The sequence below is a fragment of the Thamnophis sirtalis genome, unplaced genomic scaffold (assembly GCF_051295495.1).
Source record: "Thamnophis sirtalis isolate CommonGarterSnake01/CBP01778 unplaced genomic scaffold, rThaSir2_p1.2 scaffold_6, whole genome shotgun sequence".
NCBI lineage: Eukaryota > Metazoa > Chordata > Lepidosauria > Squamata > Natricidae > Thamnophis > Thamnophis sirtalis.
This window is the reverse complement of record NW_028261386.1, coordinates 96,931,055-96,952,815: the sequence shown is the minus strand read 5'-3', so window position 1 is coordinate 96,952,815 and position 21,761 is coordinate 96,931,055. Positions and strand designations below refer to the sequence as shown.

The window sequence follows — 21,761 nt, the reverse complement described above, 5'->3', positions numbered from 1 at the left end:
TAGCACCTTTTCAGAGTTTAGAACTTCTCTCCATACGTTGTAGCTTGAAGGATCTCTCATGTAGTTTTGTTGCCCTTGAGTTGTTATTAACATAAGCTTAACTTTGGTTGTCAAACTTATTTCTGGATGGATTTGTCTTCTTAATTCCATCCTTTTCGCTCTTTTTTTTTCTCCTGCATCTTGGAATTTGGGAGGAAGTTCCAAATTTTCAAAGTCACTTTTCCAGCTTCCCTTCTTTTCACTTTCACTCACATTTACTCTATTAATGGGTTCATCTAAGGTCTTGTTTTTGTTTTCTGTATTTCATTCTCTTCTTTAATCTCTGGAGCTCTAACACTCTCCTCTTTTACTGTAGTGCCCCATAGTCTGTCCCATTTCTTGTCAAATCTCTCAAATTCTTCTGAAATGTTTTGGAGTCCAGCCAGGATGTTTTGGATTATTAAGTTTTCTTCATTTGAATATTGATCCATTTTTCAAAATGCAAAGGAATGTAAAGAAAAAGAAAAAAAAGAAGAGGAATCTGCCACTCTAGCCTGTCAATTTTTTTTAAAGAATATATCTATATTTATTTTCAATCTTAAGCACAAGTTCTTTTATGGTTTTCAATTCCAATTCATGCCTGGGAAGAGTACTTTAGGGAGCTTTATACAGATCCTGACTATGTAACCAAGTTAAGCCAAGCTAGTTTGGACCACACTCCTCACTGGCCCCCTGTTACACCAGAAGAGATATCCCGGTTGATTGGAGCCCTAAAGGCTAATAAGGCACCCGGAGCTGATAATGTCCTGCCAGAAATAATTAAAAGAATGCCAGTTGGTGGGCTCCACTTTTAGCATCACTGTTTACATTTATAGACAATACAGGCCATATGCCTAGAGATTGGGGAGTAGCAATTATCATACCAATTTATAAAAAAGGGAATAGAAATGACCCAGGCAACTACAGACCCATTAATCTTCTAAGCGTTATTAGTAAACTGTATGCCAAACACCTAAATTATAAACTTCAAGATTGGCTAATTTCAGGGGGGATAATCAAAGACGAACAAGCTGATTTTAGAGAAGGAAGATCAACGGTGGATCATATCTTGGTACTCCACCATTTAGTACAAAAATACACACATTAAAAAAAATCTCTTTTTGTGGCCTTCCTGGATTTTAAACAGGCCTTCAATTCAATATCCAGGATCACCCTCTGGGAGAAGTTAAAATGCACCACTATCGATAAACGCCTCCTCTTCCTCATACAAAAATTGTATGCCAATTCCACCCTGAAAGTGAGGTGCAATCCCCAAGGGAGTTTAACCGGCTCAGTAAGGGTACAAAAAGGGGTATAGGGTTGCATCCTGTCCCCCTCCCTCTTCAACTTCTATATTAATCCCCTGATTGATCTTTTACAGAACCCTGATTTCCATCCTCCTAACCTAGCACAATGCAAAGTGCCAATTCTCTTATATGCTGATGACGCCGCTATCATCTCACAAACCCCCATAGGTCTGAAGAGAGCAATTAGGGCAACACTCGGCTATTGCAGGCAAAACAAGCTGGTCCTTAACTTCGATAAATCAAAAATTTTAGTTTTTGCTAAAAGACCAAGCCAATACTCCTGGCAAATAGAAGGATATAGTTCGGAACAGGTTAGAACATTTAGATACCTTGGTGTGGTTTCCCACTCGCTAGGGACATGGAAGGCACACCTGGATCACACATTTCAAGTAGCCATTAGGTCCTCAAATGCAATCAAACATTTCTTTTATACAGGTGGAGGTCAGTTAGTACCTGCTGCCTTAAAACTTTTTGAGGCCAAAACATTGGCGCAAATTCTTTACGGGGCACAAACAGGAATCCTTGCAAAGAGAGACTTGTTAGAAACCATTCAAACAAAATTCCTGTGAGCCATCTTAGCTGCTCCCAATGGAACTCCAAATGCCCAGTTAAGAATTGAGACAGGCATGCCTCAAATTCAAGTAAGAGCCTGGAAGATGATGATCATTTATTGGCTTAAAATGCATTTCTTTCCAGAGGGACTGTCCCCACTAGTGTTGACTGACAATTTCCCTTCCCCCTGGAAACAAGCAATTGATCACAAGCTGGGCTCTTATGGGCTCTCACCATTATTCTTAATGTCCCTAGGCTTTGAGCAAGCAAAGCAAGTAGTAATCAATAGAATGAGGGACATGGAGTTCCAAGAAGAACTAAATAGGTTGCCTCTCCACAGTAGGGACAGAATCAAACAGGGTGTGTGGGAATCGGCAAGATATCTAAATGACCTGATCTCTCCAAAACAAAGAATAGCTTTCTTCAGACCCAGATTTAACATTCTTCCTTCAGCACTCCTCCAGGGCAGGTATAAGAGAACACCTATAGCCGAACGTGTTTGTATTTGTGGTAAAGGAGAAGTGGAAGATAATTCACATGTATTATTACACTGCGAGCTATACAGAGCTTGTAGGTCTGCATGTATTCTCCCCTTACTAGAGAGATTGCCAGGGAGGGCAGACAATTTTTATCTAGGCTTTCTCCTCCAGGACACTAACCCAGTTACCACGTATGCAGTGGCAAAGTTTTGTGTTGCTGCAATGTCCATAAGAAAAAAATTGCCTACAGTATAGTACCATCTTGTGCCAATTATCTGGACATACCTTTAAAAATCTTTGGACCATAATGTTATTATCCACTTTTAATGTAAATACTTTTAATTATATTTTAATGTTAGTATTTTTTAATATAGTGTAAAAACAAATGTATATTGCTGGTCTTTGACCGTAATAAAGATCTTACTTTTATGGTTTTCAAGGTAGAAGGGTTCTTATCTCTTTCTTTCCTTTTCCTTCTCTTCCCAAAATATTTTCCAAGAGCACCAGCAAAACACTAATCATGCCCTTGAGTCTTTATCAGGTTTTATAAACAAGTTCCAAACCCTTCCGTTGCAAAGTCAGTGAAATCAAATAGAAAAGAACAAAGGATACATTGTTTCAAGGCAGGAGGAAACTTCAAGCTCAGGCTTTCAAATGGCAGATTCAATTATTTTTTCCTTAGGCTTTTTCCTTAAGTATCTTTAGTGTGATTTTATAACAAATAGAATTTGGTAAAGTAAGAAAATTTTTTAAGTTTGAACCAAGAGAAACAGTTAAGGTAGTAGAAAAAAAATTAGAGGAAAAAAGATCAGTCCGTACACTTCAAGCGGAGAAACAGGAAACAATCACTTCAATTCACAAAACATTGTTAAAAGCAGGAACAAAAAAACTTTCTAAAGCAGTCCAATAAGGATTAAATTCGCCGCTTTATTCTTGCTTAGAGGACTAATTATTTTTTTTTAAAAAGATAAAAATAAAAAGGGTTTTTTAGGGCAATCTTGAGAAAGAAAGAAAAACCTCACCAGATGGAACACTTTCACTTCTTCTCTTCCTTCGGGAGCCGTCTCCGACTATGTCAGCCTGGGGGCTGCCTGTTTGCTGCCGGTTGGAAACGCTACCCTTGGGTCGATCAGGGACTTTGCGGTGTCTCTGCGACCAGCAAGGTTTTGTCTTCCCAGTCACCGTCTCTTCGGGACGGTTTAGGTCCTGCCGGACCGTCCAAGGGCAAAAGTGTCACTGGCAGGCTCGGACAGTCAAGTCCGCACGATGTGCCATCGCGATGTTGGTTCCTCCTTTCCTAGCTGCGAGGTTTTGATATCTCGTGTACCTTAGGAACAAATCAACCAACAACAAAATCTGTATCACTACTAATTCTACAATACAAATCAGTGATTCATCAGCAAATTACTGGTAGTAAGCTGAAGTCTAAATGTAGACATATACCAACATTTTTCTTTTTTTTGTTTATTACTATTTGCTCATTAATATTCTTCCTGGAAACATCTAATTGCAAATAAAACTTGAATTACAAGCTGAATAAAGATGTAAAAGAAACAGTACTGACATCTGAATTGCAAAAAAGATACTTAAAACAAATGTTAATGAATATTTTTGCAAATGTGACTTTGTAAACAAAGACACTAATGTAGATGAGACAAAATCATAAGTCAGTTGCCAAATTTATTATGAGAAAAGAGTTGCATGAATATCAAGGTCACATTGATATAGTATTATTTGTTCAATAAAATGTCTCTATAGTGGTGTTTAATTCTGTGATTTTAATACTGCAACAAAAAAAACAAAAACAAAATCTGATTGGTAAACCATTGATAAACCACTAAACCAGGGCTGTCAAACTCGTAGGCCCGCAGGCCGGATGGGTAACGTGCTGGCCACACCCACACCCGGTTTAGCAAAGGGGTAAAAGTTGTGATACGTCATGTGATGATGTGATGACACGAGTTTGACATCCCTGCACTAAACCGCATAGGAGTGGAGAGTGGCTATAGAAACAAAAACAATTTTAATTTTGAACTCAGTTACAATTCCTACCACAGAGTGATGAAATCATATTTTTTTCAAAAAAGTCAGACTGATAATGGACATAGCAGCAACCGAATTAACATACAGCTTGGTCACAAAGACGACTTCCCACAGAAACATATAGTCATTGAAAAGACTATAAAAAGCAATTGTAGAACCTTCCTTCTTGGATTTGTTGCAGTGGCATAGAAGATCCTTCCTAGTAATGTCAGAATAATTTGTATCAATACTACTATTTATTGTGTAGTAGATTATTCAAGTAAACTTTTGTGACATTTTGGCAGATGCCGTATTTTCATAAATACAGCATAATAAATAAATTTCCTTAAAACACTATGTAATACGATCAGGGGAGTCCTTCATGTTTTCTGAGCTTGGTTGTTTCCCTGCAGACATTTCATTACCCAAACTAGGTAATATCATCAGTGTTTGGTGCAGAGAGCACCGAGGACCCCTCATTTCAACCCTGAGTTACAAATATACTTTATTGGTAATACAATTAGGTTCTGAAAATGTACAGCTTTTTTACTTTGCATTTACTAATGAAGATTACTTAAAACTAATATTATCTTTAGGTCACAGAGAAGAGCTAATTTTAAATAATGTATGCTTCTTATCAGATTACAGGTTTTAAATATTCATTCTCTTAACAATGCCACTCTATTTTTCCCTAAGAGTTGGTATGACAGATAGAGAACCATTTAAGTTGCCTCTCTTTGGTACATCAACAATTATCAACGTGACTCAAAAGCTGTGCTATCAAATTATATCTGTAACTATGGCAGCTAAAGTAATTGTGAGACACCAAGGGGAAATATGATGAGAGGGGGAGATCAATTTGGAAAAGGAGGAACTAGTATATTTAAGATCTTGCAGCATTTCATTAAAATGCCCAATTTTTGTCTTGACATCTTTTAATACAAGCATATATGAATAATATTGCAAAATCAAGCCAGAAATTCAATTCATCAGAACTCTTCTCCAACAGAAAGCCTCTTCACTTCTTAGCAGACTTGGGGGTTAATAAATTCACACTTTCTTCTAGGGCACGGGTATCAAACTCCCAGCCATCATGTGACATTTCACAATGTTTTTTCCCTTCACGGAGCTGGGGTAGGCATGGCAAACTTCATTGAAGTCTTTCTTTAGGGAACCTGACAATCCCCTAGAACAGGGGTGTCAAACTGGCCACCCAATGCATCTGGCCTGCGGGCAGCCAGTTTGACACCCCTGTTCTAGGAGACTGCCAGGTTCCCTAAAGAAAGACTTCAATGAAGTTTTTCAGTAACTTGATACAGCAAGTCTAAAGCAAGAAAGCATTAGGGTAAGACCAAAAATGAACTGTTGCCTACAACTAAAGTTCGAGGCCAAATTCCAACCTTAGATCCTCTCTGGTTCAGATCTGGTGCTCTTCCTATCAGGTAACGGCTTACATTTTTTACACTCAGATCTAAGTGGCAAATGTTTGTTTACATTTTCTTTATTTCCACCCTGTTGAAACTTCAGGTTGCAATATAACCCTACTACTATGCTACTCGTCAAGGATGGCATACTAATTTTGTTTGTTTCTTTTGTGGGTCTTTTATTCCTCAGTGACCTTCTGCATTTATTCTGTTCATCACCTGAGAAACTTTTCCTGAAAATAAACCTTGCATAGCTGACCTTGTTTTATGACATTTATAGTAACAATGAACTTACAGCCATGAACTCAATTTGGTTTTTATGACTGTGATATAATTTGGGAGTTCAGGCAGTTATAAAATATGCCCACATTTTCGCAAGGATCTAAATACAGAAATGCCTCCTGCTGTAGGCAAACCTATATGAAATCGATATCAATATTGCAAAACTTAGTATTCCAGGTATAAAAACACAAGAACTGGAAAGTGTCTATGGAAATTCTCAGTCATCCGGGTCATGGTTGTCTCAAAGGTGCTTTTTCAAGAGGCAACTGGACTTTCTTGTTTTACTTTGAAGACATTTTGTTTCTCATCCAAGAAGCTTCTTCAGCTCTGACTGGATGGTGTGGGGAATGAAAAGATTTATACTCCTTGTAGATAGCTGGTCATTTGCATTCTTTTAAGGAGTTGAATCACTAAGGCCACCTGGTGGTTTATCTGTCAGGGTCACCTGAATGGTACAAGTGGGTGTGAAGCCTTCTTGGAACTGTTGAAAGGGCTGTGCTGTAGGCTGGAGATAGATAATGTCGTATCTCTCCTCCTTTGTTGAGAGAGGGTTGTTCAGTTTTGACATAGATGCCCTCTTTGACCCCTCTTTCAAACCAGTCACCCTCTCTGTCAAAAATGTGGACTTTTCTGTCCTCAAGAGTGGCCTTTATCTTTTAAATGCAGATGGACTGCTGAAACTAGTCCTGATGGTTTGGTTCTCCAATGTTGCGGCTGATTTTGTTTCCTCAATGTACAGTGTATAAATCCTTCCATTTCCCCACACCATCCAGTCAGAGCTGAAGAAGCTTCTTGGATGAGAAGCGAAACGTCTTCAAAAAAAAAAAGCAACCCAGAAAATCCAGTTGACTCTTTGAAAAAGCACCTTTGGGAAAAGATCTGTAAAATAACATGTCGGCACACACCTCACAGCTAATTTGCAATTTATGCACCCTTCCTGGAAGGCTGGTCCTATCCAACTCACGGGTCCTTCTAAGGATGCCTGCAGAGACGTCGATGTTCAAAAGTCATTACATCTCCTAAGGCTGCATTTAAGAAAAGAAGGCTTTGGGTTCCTTCCTCCCCGCCACCGCAACTACCCTATCACCCTGGGTCGCATCGCATAATAATGGCTTCCCGCAAGCACGAGCGGCAGCTTTCCCCAGGGAGGGAGAAGAAAGCTCGCGCCAAGCCTCCCCCAGCCGCCTTCCCTGTTCCAACGTCGCTCCGAGCCACTTATATATAGAGATATAATGACAAGGCCTCCTCCCGACTCCGCCCTCGCGCCTCCCCTCCCCTCCTCCTTTGCGTCCTGACGTCAGCCGAGTTCAAACGTCTGCTCGCGTCCTCACGCAAACGGGGGTGGGGGACAGGGCGCGCGCGCGCGGCGGCGCAGTCTAATCACCGAGCGAGCGGCAGCAGGTTCGGAGGTATTGGCCGGAGCCTTAGCTTGGGGTGGGGGTGAAGGGGAAAGGAGAGCAGATGAGTGCGGGGCTGATTAGCTGATGGCCGTCTGAGGGGGGGAGGTGAATATCCCGGGGGGGGGGGTGGACTCCGGCGAAGGCGACCACCGCTGTGGGGCAGCCGAGGCCTCCTTCGAAAAAGGAAAGCCGCTTCTTGCTTCTGCCTTGGCCCCCCTTCCCTGGTCCTTCCGGGCAGCGGCAAACAGACTCGAACAAAGGCCCCGTCGCCGTCCCGCTCCGCGCCCTGAGCAAGAGGAGACGAGGCCCGCGCCAGAGTGCCCCAAGTGCCCGCCTCACCCCCCCCCCCCCGTTTTGTGGGGTCGCTGGTTGGGTGCTTCTGCTGCATCCCTCCCTCCTTCCCTGCGGCCAAGCGAACCTGGACGGAAGGGCGGGCTGTTCCTACGCCTCCAAGCGCTCTTTTCTGGACAGCGGTTGTCCTCTCCCCCAACCCCGCCGTCACTGCGCCCGTCTTAATTTTTGACTTTGCAGGGGCGAATTTGCAACTCTTTTTCTCTCGGTATTTTTTTTGGGGGGGGGGAGGAGAGAAGAGTCGGATGGTGGGTAAAGAGCTTTTGTTGAGGGTTGTAAATAGATGGAGATAGATAGATAGATGATGATGATAGATAGATAGATAGATAGATAGATAGATAGATAGATAGATAGATAGATAGATGATAGATAGATAGATAGATAGATAGATAGATAGATAGATAGATAGATAGATAGATAGATAGATAGATAGATAGATAGGCAGGCAACTTGGTCGGACTGACGGTGTGCTATTTCATTGGAGAAGCTTTTATCTCCCGACCTTTTCTTACTGTTGGTACAACAATTGTTGGTAAAAGAGATGAGAGGTGGTTCACCTGAATTGAGTGAGTGTGTATGGGGAGGGGTGGTGGTTATGTCCTGATTCTCCTGTTATCCTTGGCACCACCTTAGTGAAACAGGATAGAACGAAGAACTGCATTACCAACAATATTTGATATTCCACTTTTAACGTTGAGGATAGTACGTTCCCTTTGGAAAATGTTTTATGGCTTTGCTACAGTTGAATTTTTCTCTTAATGCTAGAAAATGTTTTCAGTGTGAAATAATGTCATCTTATAAATATGTATGTAGGTACAGTATGTATGTATGTGTGTGTGTGTATGTATGCATGTATGTATGTATGTGTGTATGTATTTGGAAACATCCCAGGTTGAAAGAAACGAGTGCATCTGTTAGTATTTGGATGAAACAAGTTGCGCTACGATTGAAAAGCTGTTTGAATGTTAAACAGTAAATATTACGTAAAGGTAACAAAATACTTAACAGCATACTATAAATGCATTTTCTCCGAAGTGTCTAGAAGTTAAATGAAAGCATCATAGGGAGGAATGACTTGAAATATAGATAGATAGATAGATAGATAGATAGATAGATAGATAGATAGATAGATAGATAGAGATATATAATAGATAGATAATAGAAAGAGAGATAGAGATAGAGATATAGATATATAGATTGTCTTGGCAATGTTTCGGCAACAAGACCAGCATATATATAGGAGATACTCCCAGATTTTCCAATGAGTGTGCATCAGAAGTCAGATTTTTTTAATATAGTAGTTGAGCAACTATGAAGACTGGAGAAGACATTACTTTTTAAAGATGCATGGGTACAATGGACATGTAGACAGGGTACACACCCTGCCTAAATCATGGTTGTCCAACCTTTTGTATAGCTTGCATTGAGGGAAGAGAAATGGTCTTCACAGCATATAAAATATATAATATATATTATTATTTATATATTATAATATAATATATAACATGAATATGTGTGTGTGTGTGTGTGTGTGTATGTATGTATGTGTATAACATAATATCAAAAGTGTACAATCTTACTGTTTAGGGCCATATGCAAACTCTGGGTTGTACATGCCTGACATAAACATAATCTGTTCTGGATTTAGTTTGGGGTGTTATGAACCCAGCCTCTGGTTTATAAATACTGGTTTAGGTTTAGGTATGGTATACATAGCCATTGTAGTTTATTCAGTAATGAAGATTGATATAAGATAAACTGGTTTACATCATTTGCAAGCCCAACCATGCTCCCATTGATACTGTAATGAAAATAAAAGCTTAAGTATCAAATTAATTAAATACTAAACAGGGAGAAAGGTTATCCTGTAGTCTGGAAGTTATTAAAATGATTTATTATGCCCTGTAAGTACTCTCTGAAGAAAAAAAATGGAAGTACATGGATCCATAATCATAGATATGACCTATATGATTGAAGAAGCCTTTACTATGAGAGGTTTGTCTGTCTGAAAGGAAGGAAATGACCTTCATCTGTGTTGTTCCTCAGCTATGAAATGTACTCCTTTTGAGAGTTTTATTTGACTCTCATCTTCTGTTTAGGAGGTCTTTAAAGTTGCATCTCTTTCAACAGACTTTAGGTTTGAACAATTTTAGCACTTGTATTACTGTTATTCTTTAATCTATCTGTTTATAAATGGTTATGTAAAGCTAAATATTGTTAGGCATGTGAGCGCTTACCAGAATAAAAATGTTTACAGATTATTATCAGCTAGATCAATAAAAATAGAAAGCAACTGCATGCCTACTGCGGACCTTAGCTGTAGAAAATATAGTTCATTCTTAGTATTCCATTTTCCTAGGTTATGCAGTACAGATATGCTAGTAGAAGTTCCATATTATTGCTGGATTACAAAATACAAATTAGTTCCAGTCTCTGATGGCCATATCCTTACAGAACTATGAAAATAGAATTTACAACTACTACTAAATTTCTCCTTTAGTTTAATATTTCCAACTTTGTAACTTGGCTATTGGGCTTACATTCTCTTATCTTTTTAAAAATATAGATAGGATAATACTGAATTAGAGTTAGTTACTATAACCATTTGTTAGTACGCATTACAACATTAAAATATATCTATAGTAGTATGAGGGAGGAGGGGGAGCTGTTCCAGGAGGAATGTAATCCAATTTAGTGACAATCTCTACTTCTAGTCCTGAAGGCCAGGTTATTGGACTGTTGGGGAAAGTGTCCTCAAGGTGTTGATGGTGAATGCCATGTCTCACAGTTTGGATGAACTGGCAAATCTGGCATGTATTGCCAAAATCTGGTTGGATGGGGGAGCCATCACTTTCTCTTAGAAATTTACACCAAGTTTTTATGGTGTAAATTTCACTTCACTCCATACTGTGGTAGGGTAGAGTGATGATGTTGATAATTAGGGACCCCTTTCTGGGATCAAGAATGCTTCTGAGGTATTAGAGTGAGAGTGTTTACGAGTGAAAATGGGTCATAGAAAGAAGGTAAGGATCTTGCTGTTTGGATCTGGTTAAGCTTAGTTTATGGCATGTATCACAGTTGTGGACTTACATGGCCCCAAACATGTAAGTGATCATACATTAGATCTCATATTAGCCTTAAGAGATGTTAAATGATTTGGATATGAAGAAAATGTCTTTAGCTTTTGTTGTGGTCATCTCACGTCCTGATTCAAGTTAGTTTGCCTCCCATGAGTTATGTGGGGCAGGAGTGATTTAAATGGTCTGTGTCAAGTGCCTCATGCCTTTTCAGTAGTAGCTCCGACCCTTTGGAACGATCTCCCCGTGGAGATTCGTACCCTCACCACCCTCCAGACCTTCCGCACAGCCCTCAAGATCTGGCTATCCCGTCAGGCCTGGGGTTAAAGATTATAATCCGTCCCCTCCCGAATGATGAATGTTGCTTTCACTTTTAATTACGTACTGTTTTTATATGTCATTGTGTGTACTCCCTTCCCTATACGTTGTAAGCCGCCCTGAGTCCCCTCAGGGAAAAGGGCGGCCTATAAATAAATTTATCTAAAATCTATCTTTATCTAAATCATGATTCCACCTGGTTTGCAGAGGCTGCTGGTCCTCAGATATTGAGCAGGCAAATTTGCCATGTGTTTGGTCAAGTCAAGTACTATATAAGATTTCTTTGACATTTTGAGATTTTGTGGAATCTAGGAGACACACCTTTTCTGTCATTACCGTTGTTCTCTGGAATGATCTCTGATACATAAGAAGCCCCAATTTTGCTTGTCAATAAAGACCTGGTTCTTGCCTGAGGAATAGTGGGCAGTTTAGTGAGAGATAGCTCTTTCTGTTGCTTAGTCAACCTTATATTACTTTATATGTTACAGATGTTTAACAATGCATTTTGAATTGGGAGGGTATTTTTTGCTTTTTATGCTGTTTGTCACAGGATTATATGTTTCAGTGGGTGGCCTTATAAATCTTATTAATAAATAAATGGATTATTTGCAGCACCCTTCTTTCCTAAACTGTTGACCTGAGATTTAAAAATATTACTTGAATATCTCATAATACAGCAATTATAAAAGGATGAAAAACTAGGAATTGGCTAAACAAGTCATTATTGTTTTGCTCAATCAAACAAATCAATCACAATTGATTTGTTTTTATTTTGAAATTCTGTAATAATGTGTTTTTCTGATCTGAATCTCCAACACAGAGTTTCTAGAAAGAGAGCAATGTGAGGCAGAAAAACAAAACAGCAACAGAGTTTTAACTGTACTGGACAAAGCATTGTTGAGAAAATACTAAATATTAAAGTGTTTGAAATACTGTATTGCCTGTCTGTGCTGAAAATAATATAGAATTCAATTTTTAAAAAGATAGTAATATAAAGAACATAAAGTGTTACATTTTAAAAAATTAACATAACAGTAGTCCTCTTTAATTGTATAAATGTGGTACTGGATGATTTGAGTTAATCGTTTTTTGAGAATAGAACTGCCTAGAGAAAAAATATATAACATTTGTTTGCTTCATACTAGTTATTTAAAACACATTCACATACATGATTGTGAGGTAGTTCCATGGAGGACACAAGAGACTTTAGTATGGAAAGCAGTGTTAAAGGCTGTTTTTAATTACATATATTTTATAATTAACCTTTCTCTAAGACTCATCAGTTTCCTAACTTTATTTAGCTTCCTACATATGAGATAAGCCTAATTTATGCAGAAAAAAAATCATTTAACAAATCTGGCAAGGCAATTGAAAAACTTCATCCTGTGTCTTCCTGTGTGTGTGAGTGTGTAAGTGTAAAATACCTCTTGTTGGAAATGAAATGTACTGTTTTTAGTTAGCTGTATTATTAAACATAGGCACTACAAAAAAACATAACAGCAAATGTTTCAATTGGTAGCATAGGTTACAATGTTTTCCAAAAGAATATGCTGAAGATAAGATGTAAGATAAGTAGTGATCAAATTAAAAGGGCATGAGTGTTGTACATTTCTGTTCATAAAGATGTAGGCACGGAGGTCTCTTGCTGTAGTATTAGATTTAAAAATGTTAAAGAATGGAGCTTCTGCAGTGAACACGCAACCTAATTATAATTGAACAATATTGAAATTGCTGATACTTTTATTTTTTTCCTTATTCAATTTTTCTTTTGCCTGACTTTTTTATAACCCATAAAATATAAACCACTGTGAATACATGTACAGAACACTAAATATATTTATAAGTAACTGGTTACTTTGGTTTTAATAATATTTTATTTTGCTATTCTTTTCCAGTTGAACTGCGGCAGCATGCAAGAATAAACTTATAATTGGAAAACAGAACATTCTGCTTTGATTAATGCATTTAAAGATGACCTATTAATTTTACAATATGTTCCAAGAATAGCAATAATAGTAAGAAAAGGTAAGAAAGTCAATATGTTGTACCTACATTTTATTTCAAACATTTTTCCTGTTCTTTTGTTAAAGATTTTCATTGCTGTTTTCAAACATCAGCCATTAAACATTGGCTTCAAGATTTCAATTTTAAAAAAATCCACATACACAAGATGCAAGGGAATATGATGAGGATAGAATATAGTAATGGATAGTTCAGTTTTCTGAATGAATGAAAAATGTTCTGTATGTGAATTGGATAGTGTCGGAGCAGATAGCAACACCTGTCCTGTCTTGGTTGATTGTGAAAAATTAATTAGTATTGGCCTGATTAGTACTTGAATGGCAAGTACCAAGAAAACTCATATAGGCAAGAAAGGCAAATTGAAAAATATGTTTCAAAAGACATGATATTTTAAGTATTTTAATTGCTTTGCACAGTTCTAATATTTATGATGCACTACACACAAACACACACCACACACACACACACATATACACAGAGGGAGGGATGGAAAGACCTGTTTGAACTCAGGTTTGCACTGCACCTATTAACTATCCAGGGCTGTGACTGTTTTTGTTCAGATTTTTTTTCCCACCCAAAAAGTGTTGTGAGTTGAGGATTCATCTGTGACATTTTATGATACTGTGAGTTAATGGCTAATTATATAACTTCTCTCATTAAAGGTATATTGCTCAGCACAGGGACACACTAGCCAAAATTATACTTTTTCTGAAAAATCAGGTTTTCATAGGCAAAAGATTATTGTTCAACTACACTTACTCCGGTTTTAATCAGTTTTGGGACAAAGGTCCAGATGCTAAACAGTTCTTGAACTGGAAGCAAAGGGCAGATCTGAGTTGATCTGGCTATTGACATTGATATATATTAGAACTTCAAGTTCACTACTTTTTCCAGGAAAAAAAATTGAGCCTGCCAATGGAAAAGAATATTTTGTGTAGAACACTTCATTTTAATGAAGCAGAATTGTTAATTGGATTAGTATTTGGAGACTAAATAGTTCTAGTATTTATCCTAGTTATAGCTGTACTTATTTTTAAGTGTTCTTATCTTCAAGAGTTATTGAAAATCTCTACCACAGAGAACAATCTGTTGTCCTCTAATGCAAATTACAAATGGAATTACAATGTTTTTCTATATAGCTTTGATATAAAGAAAACTTTAGAAACCTTAGCACAAAGACAAACCGATGCATCCTTTTTTCCAAACAACAGGCAAGAAAAATGTTCAAACTAGCTGTTTTCCAAATTGACAGCTAAACAATATGAACAGCTTGCTTAGCCATCTTACACATTTATTTCTCCATCTTTTATTGCATGTGCTGTCATTCAGTATATAATCACACAGATAATTTGCAAAATAAATATAGGAAACAGATCCATAAATAGGATGCCCCAAGCAAGGGTAGGGAGCTTTTGGCTAGTTAGCCATTTAAGAGAAGCATTACCTAAGAAAAGGACCTTTGAATATTTTTGTTACACTCATAAATGAATATGGAATTGCATACTTTTTCATGTTCAACATTGTGTAGGTCTCCAAAGATTAGTGCTGCAAATTGCATTTAAATGAACTGTTAATCAGTTGAAACCTTGTAGGAATGTTTCTAATCAGTCCTAGTTTCTGCTGTATTTTTTATTAGTTGGAACTTCTGAACAGTTTTTAAATAAATTCCCAAATGCATTGTATCTATAATAGTATAACCTAAATATTACCAACACATGAAAAATTGGGACTAGTTTATATCTGTTCAGCAGTTGTAGCAGATAATCTGGTCTTCTGTCAATAAGGTGGGATATACAAAGCCAATAAATTGGATACCTCTGACTATGCAGAGAAATACTGCTTCAGGTAACAGATTGAATTTGTATTTCTATAATTGTCTGGTTTGGTACAACAACTAAACAGGACAGGTACAGACTCCAAAAGATAGAAAGAACAATTGCAAGCAGTCTGCCTTCCATAGAGGATCTATATATTGTGTGGGTCAGAAGGAGGGCTGAAAAGATACCTGAAAATCCCTCACATCCTGGACCTAAACTGTTCCAACTCCTGTACTCAGGACAGCACTACAAGACACTGCAGGCCAAAATAACTAGACATAGGGGCAGTTTTTTTCCTTCATGCCATCACTGCTCAACACCTCATTCTCACAGTGCTGTCTAATGTCTTTATATTTAGCCATATTGTATGACTGTATTACAGGTAGTCTTCAACTTACAATCACAGTTGAGCCCAATTTTTTTGTTGCTGAGGCATTTATTAAATGAATTTTGCCCCATTTTAAGACCTTTCTTGCTACACTTGTTAAGTGAATCACTGCAGTTGTTAAGTTAGTTACACAATTGTTAAGTGAATCTGGAATCTTCACCATTGACTTTGCTTGTCAGAAGGTTGCAAAAGGCAATTATGTGACCCTGGGACATTGTAACTTTCATAAATATGAATCAATTGCAAAGCATCTAAATTTTGATCACATGATCATGAGAATGCTGCAGCAGTTGTAAGTATGCAAAAATAGTCATGTCACTTATTTTAGCGCTGTTATAATTTTAAATTGTCACTAAATGAACTGTTGTAAATCAAGGACTACCTGTATTATTTATCTTTCTTGTTTTCTTTATTCCCCATTTATTGGTATAATTATGATGATAATTATCAGTACTCTGTTGCTTTTCATGTACACTGAGAGCTTCTGCACCAGAGACAAAATTCCTGTGTGTCAAAACTTATTTGGCCAAATAAAATATTCAATTCAGTACTACCTATGTGAACTATCCACTAACAACATTTATCTAATCCATCCTTTATCTAAAGCATACATTTAAAATGTGAAATTTACTTCATCTGAATCTAAAATTCCTGTTGATTTCACCTTCAGGTTACATTTATCTGCTAAAAATAATATGGAGGGTGATGAAATCCCTTTCAACCCATAGTGTAACTCCCAAGAGCTGAGTAGGCCTATTATTAGGCATACAAATACTGAAACCACTTAAAAATATGCATTGTTGTCACTTAAGTAATATATGCTGAACAATGTTCCCTCTAATTTTTTTTCAGTGTGAGCAGAAAAGTATAGTGATTGAGCGGCATATTTTCATGCCTGAGCACCTGAATTTTTTTCACAGATGTCACCTAAGACAACAACGAAATCAGTATTATTTGAAACTCAGTTATGTTTATTCAAAGTAATTAAAAGTGTTAGATAATATCAGAATCACTTAACAACGGTCCTGCTTAGCAACCAAAATGTTGGCTCAGAAACTCTGGCATTGAAGCATGCAAGTCTTAAAGCTGTCAAGTTACAAGACCTTTGCACCCCTAACCCTTTAGGAAAAAAAAACCCAGGGGTCTTCAAACCTGACAGCTTTAAGCCTTGTGGCCTTCAACTCCCAGAATTCCTCCTCCAGTCATGTTGCAGCAACATCATCTGCGTGGATCTGCTCCATCTTCGTTTTTTTTCACAGGGGGCAGGGCTGCCACTGAAGATGCCAACGAGCCCCCGCTGCCACTAAATAGCTGCTGCTGCCTCCTCCTCCTCCTCCAACAGCACCAACATATTTGCTGCCCAGCGCTGCGGCCGAGGTGAAGTCTCCAAAGCTCCCACAGGCGCCCCCACCCATGGCAGCGGCGGCGGTGCCTCCCTCTCCGCTCGGAGCACCTCAGCTGGGCTCTGGGTTACCCCTGCTGCCGCCTCCACCTCCGCGGTTTTTCAGAAGCCATGAGGCCTTTTTCCCTGCTCCCCCCCTCCGCCGCCTTCCTACTAGCTCCCGCGGCCAAATGGCTCCTCAAAAGCACGGCGGAGGAGGAAGGGAGAGGGATAACGCGGGGGCCAGCTCAGGTGCTCTGCGTGGAGGCTAAGTCAAGGACTGGCTGTATTGCAGAGGAGCTGGGAGCCACCCAAGGATTTCACGGCGCTACGAGGAGAGCGAGCCTCTGAGCAGCTGCGGGGAGCCTGCCTGGCCAGGAGCGACCTTCGGTTGGACGGAGGGGCGAGGGCTGCCTGGAGAAACAGCGAGGGCCCTTTTGAGCTAGTGAGCAAGAACGTTTGTGGAGCACACCGGTTGTGTGTGGAGGCTCCACGCAGAGCGCCTGAGCTGGCCCCTGCATTATCCCTCCCCCTTCCTCCTCCTCCGTGCTTTTGAGGAGCCATTTGGCCGCGGGAGCTAGTAGGAAGGTGGCGGAGGGGGGGAGCAGGGAAAAAGGCCTCATGGCTTCTGAAAAACCGCGGAGGTGGAGGCAGCGGCAGGGGTAACCCAGAGCCCAGGTGAGGTGCTCCGAGCAGAGGGGAAGGCACCGCCGCCGCTGCCATGGGCGGGGGCGCCTGCGGGAGCTTTGGAGGCTTCACCTTGGCTGCAGCGTTGGCGGCAAATCTGGCAGTGCTGTTGGAGGAGGAGGCGGCAGCAGCTATTCCCCTCATCTTCCGGAACCTGTGGCAGAAATCACTGCGCGGTTAAAAACTGCTGCACGGTGTTTTCTTGCCACGTGCGCAGCCGCGCACCTTAGAGGGAACAGTGATGCTGAAAGGTCCCAAGAAGTCCCAAAATACCACTCTAACTAGAATAAGGAAAAATAGGGCCACCTAGTTCTTAACTCAAGTAAAAATGGGTAGATAATTACATCATCTAAAAGAATTTTTCCACAGTATATATATTTAATAAGGTTCAGGTAAAAGTTCTCACTATGTTATAAGATAACATTTTGAGATTCCAAATCGAATTTGTTCAGCTTGCATAACAAAAATTGAAGAATGCACTTGTCATGATTAAGAGTATCTTTAGCTCTTTGTTGCTAGAGAAAACATCTTGGTCTCACTGTTGTGCCAAATTAATTTAATATCAGCTTCGTTAGTGGTATTAAATAATTACATTTCCATAATGTCTTTCAGATGAACACTAGGAACAGGAATAGGGAGTTTCTGGGAAGAAAACTCATTGTCTTAAAAGTGTCAAAAAAATCTCAAAGTGCCAAAATGAGTGACACGGTTTTCCAGATTTTGTTTGCTTTTTTCTTTTGGGGAGAGTTTTCAGAGCTAGCATTTGAAAGGTGTCTACTCTTATTACTACCCTTACCTTCTCCAAGATGTTTGTCCCATCTTTTTGTATAACATTGTCCCTACCCTTCTGTGTCCCACTGAAAGGTAGCCATGTTGCAGCTTCTGAAATATTGTTGATTCCTGCTTTTCCCGTTTAAGTGGACTTCTACTTACGGCAGTAGATTAACTATTTGTCTTCTGCCTGCTTTTCTTTTCTGAATTCACTTATCATTGAAAACAGAAACTGGAGAGTTTTATTTCTTTTTAGCAGTTTGCTTTCAATATTCTGTGGTGAATATGATTTCCCCCACTCATACTAAAATTAGTCTCTGTGTGTAAATTAATGATATTATCTCACAGAAGGAACTCTACATCTTTCAGCTGAGCAATCTTTGCTGTCATAGAAAGAGACAAACACAAACGTTATTCTGGCTGATTTTGATTTTGAGTAATTGGTGAACGTGCAAGGAAGCAAATAGGGAAATGATAAATGGAACTGGATAATAACAATTAAATGTTCTGAGTTAAAAATGGTTAACCAATAAGAGAAAGGCATAAGCCAGCGTTAAGTAATATTTAAATTTATTTATCAAAAGAAATGTATATGGCCCCACCCATCTTTTGGCCCACTGCCCACAATATACAGGTGGTCTTCAAATTACAAATGGCAATTAGGGCTGGAACTTCCTTTGCTAAGCAATGCTGTTGTAAACCACTTTGACATGTGACTGTATTGTATAGCAATGATAATTCTTTTCAGCCCCCATTGCTGTTGCTAAGTGACCACCTCCTTGCAACTATCTTCTGGCTTTCAATGACCAAAGCTGCCACATGGGAGAGGGTGTGCCTGGTGGTGCGGATGGCTAGGGAGGCATGATGTAAGCACAATGATGGCTGCTGCCTAGTGGGAGAGAGTGTATGAGAAGGTGGGGAATCATGGCAACTTGCAACCTTCCTCTGCTGACTTCCCTATTGACTTTTTTGTGGGAAGCCAGCAGAGAGGGTTGCAAATAGAAATCATGTTACTGCAAACACTGTAACTGTTGTAAGTGCAAACCAGTTGCTCACCTTGTGATTGTGTGACAGTGGACACTGGAAGCAGGAACTTTGAGGAACAGTCATAACCACAACTCACTTAGTGCTTATCTTTGAATGATTGACTGGTTCTTATTCAATAACTATTTGTAACAGCGTTCTCCTTGCCAGTAGATAATATCACAGTCTAGAAAGTTCTGCTTCATTTTCAACCATTTTAAATGATTCAGGTATTCTAAAACAGGGTAAAAAAGTGATGTTGTAACTCATCAAATTAATGTATTTTTGATTCTCTGTAGGATGGCTGGTTGTGGTGAACTTGATCACTCAATCAACATGCTTCCAACGAATAAAAAGGCAAACGAATCATGTTCAAATGCAACACCATCTCTTATGGTTCCTGAATGCGCTATCTGCCTGCAAGCATGTGTCCACCCTGTGAGTCTGCCCTGCAAGCACGTCTTCTGCTATCTGTGTGTAAAAGGAGCTTCCTGGTTGGGAAAGCGGTGTGCGCTCTGTCGGCAGGAGATTCCAGAGGACTTTCTTGATAAACCAACTTTGCTATCGCCTGAGGAACTCAAAGCAGCCAGTAGAGGCAATGGGGAATATGCTTGGTATTATGAAGGTAGAAATGGCTGGTGGCAATATGATGAACGTACAAGTAGGGAGTTGGAAGATGCATTTTCTAAAGGTAAAAAGAGCACTGAAATGTTAATTGCTGGTTTCTTATATGTGGCAGATCTTGAGAACATGGTTCAGTATAGGAGAAATGAGCATGGACGTCGCAGGAAAATAAAACGGGACATAATAGATATTCCAAAGAAGGGAGTGGCTGGGCTTAGGTTGGACTGTGACTCTACTGCTATCAATCTAGCAAGAGAGAGCTCTGCAGATGGTGCAGACAGTATACCACCGCTAGGTGCTACTGCTGCTGGGCAGCCTCCAGCAACTGTTAGACCCCTTCCTACACTAGATGGTCAGCTGACAAGTCCTGCAACACCATCACCTGAGGAAAGTACTCTAGACAACTCTTTTGCCAACTTGCAAATCAATGGAGACAGTTTGGTTGAAAGGAGCCATAGGGGTGAGGGAGAGGAAGACCATGAATCACCATCTTCTGGTAGGATGAGAGTTATTGATACCTCCATAGAGGAAACAGAATCGGATGCTAGCAGTGATAGTGAGGATTTGTCTGCCCAATTTCAGCTGCCAGTACCCTCTGCTCAGCAGAGACATCTGAATGGAAATCAGCCAGCCTTGGATAGACCAGTGGCAGGCAGTGGGGTGGGAAATACCACTGTGAGATCGAGAAGGCCTGATGGACAGTGCACAATAACAGAAGTCTAAATCTAGAGCCATGGTTTTAAAATTCAGTCTTATACCTGTACATTTTGTCTGTATTGACATTGCGCTCCAGCCTAGCAGTCTTATTTTAAAGTGTTTCCGTATGAGAAGAAGGGGAAGAAAGGAAACCTGATCATCTAACATTAAAAGCTGTCTCTTGATTTGTCTGGAACACTGAACATTTAAAAATCTGGGCATGTGTTAATGGTTTGGAAGCTGTTTAGCAACACTCAGTTTTGTAAAATGTCTGCTTTTATTTTGTAGTATATACCCCTTTCCATGTTAAAACCCATCCTCCTTTTTTTGACAAATGTATATTCACTGTACAACTTGGAACTGTTATTATTTGTTGCATTAAGTATCTTAAGTAGCTATCTGCATGGATTGATGTGTGGAAGGAATATTAAAACTGGAAATGATCAAGAGTTTGGAAATGTGCAAGATGCTTAATTTTAACATAAAATAGTTGTGACTCCTAAAATTCAGATGTTTTACTAAAGCTGAGAGATGAATCATCCTGAATGAAATGTAAAATAATTTCTGTTGCAGAGTTTTACTTGTAAAGAAATCATTGTGTCTTCATTGGCTCTCTGTCTAGTCCCTGTAGCTTGTTTGCGTCTTTTTTGTGTCGTTTTTGTTACAAGATTTATAATTTAATAAACTACATTTTATCAACAGTATTAATTGAACCCATGTCACACTAAAGACATGTTTTGAAAGAGGTATATGCACTGCCTTTGTTTGGTTAATAGAAGAACAAAATGCACTGCAGAACAAGATGACTTGAATAAATGTTGAGCAGAAAAATAAAGATGCTTGCATAATAAGTTCCTATGGAAAGATGCTAACAATAGTTGAAGATAACAATAGAAAAGGCACTATAATATTTGCTTCTCCTAGTTTCTCTAAAACAGGATGCTAGGAAATTATTTTTACATTGAAATTATCAGAATTTTGTTTTCACTTATGTGAATAAATTATGTTTTGCCAGGAATTGTTTTATATGTATTTACAATAGAACCAAATTGGTCTAGTGGTTAAGAAACTAGAAGATTTTGTGTTATAGTCCTGCCTTACGTATGGCTAGATAACTTTGGA

At 39.1% G+C, this 21,761-nt stretch overlaps 1 protein-coding gene across 1 annotated transcript; it reads left to right on the top strand.

The window, feature by feature from the left end:
- The first annotated feature begins 7,386 nt into the window (after positions 1-7,386).
- Positions 7,387-21,343, top strand: RNF146 (ring finger protein 146). The gene is made up of 3 exons (XM_087718523.1): positions 7,387-7,493; positions 13,126-13,255; positions 19,619-21,343. The coding sequence occupies exon 3, from the start codon at positions 19,620-19,622 to the stop codon at positions 20,664-20,666; it is 1,047 nt and encodes a 348-aa protein (XP_087574649.1). The 5' UTR covers positions 7,387-7,493; positions 13,126-13,255; position 19,619; the 3' UTR covers positions 20,667-21,343.
- Positions 21,344-21,761: the final 418 nt, after the last annotated feature.

Excerpts from the sequence above, each read along its gene's own strand:
- RNF146 (XM_087718523.1), top strand. The coding sequence starts at position 19,620 with ATGGCTGGTTGTGGTGAACTTGATCACTCAATCAACATGCTTCCAACG.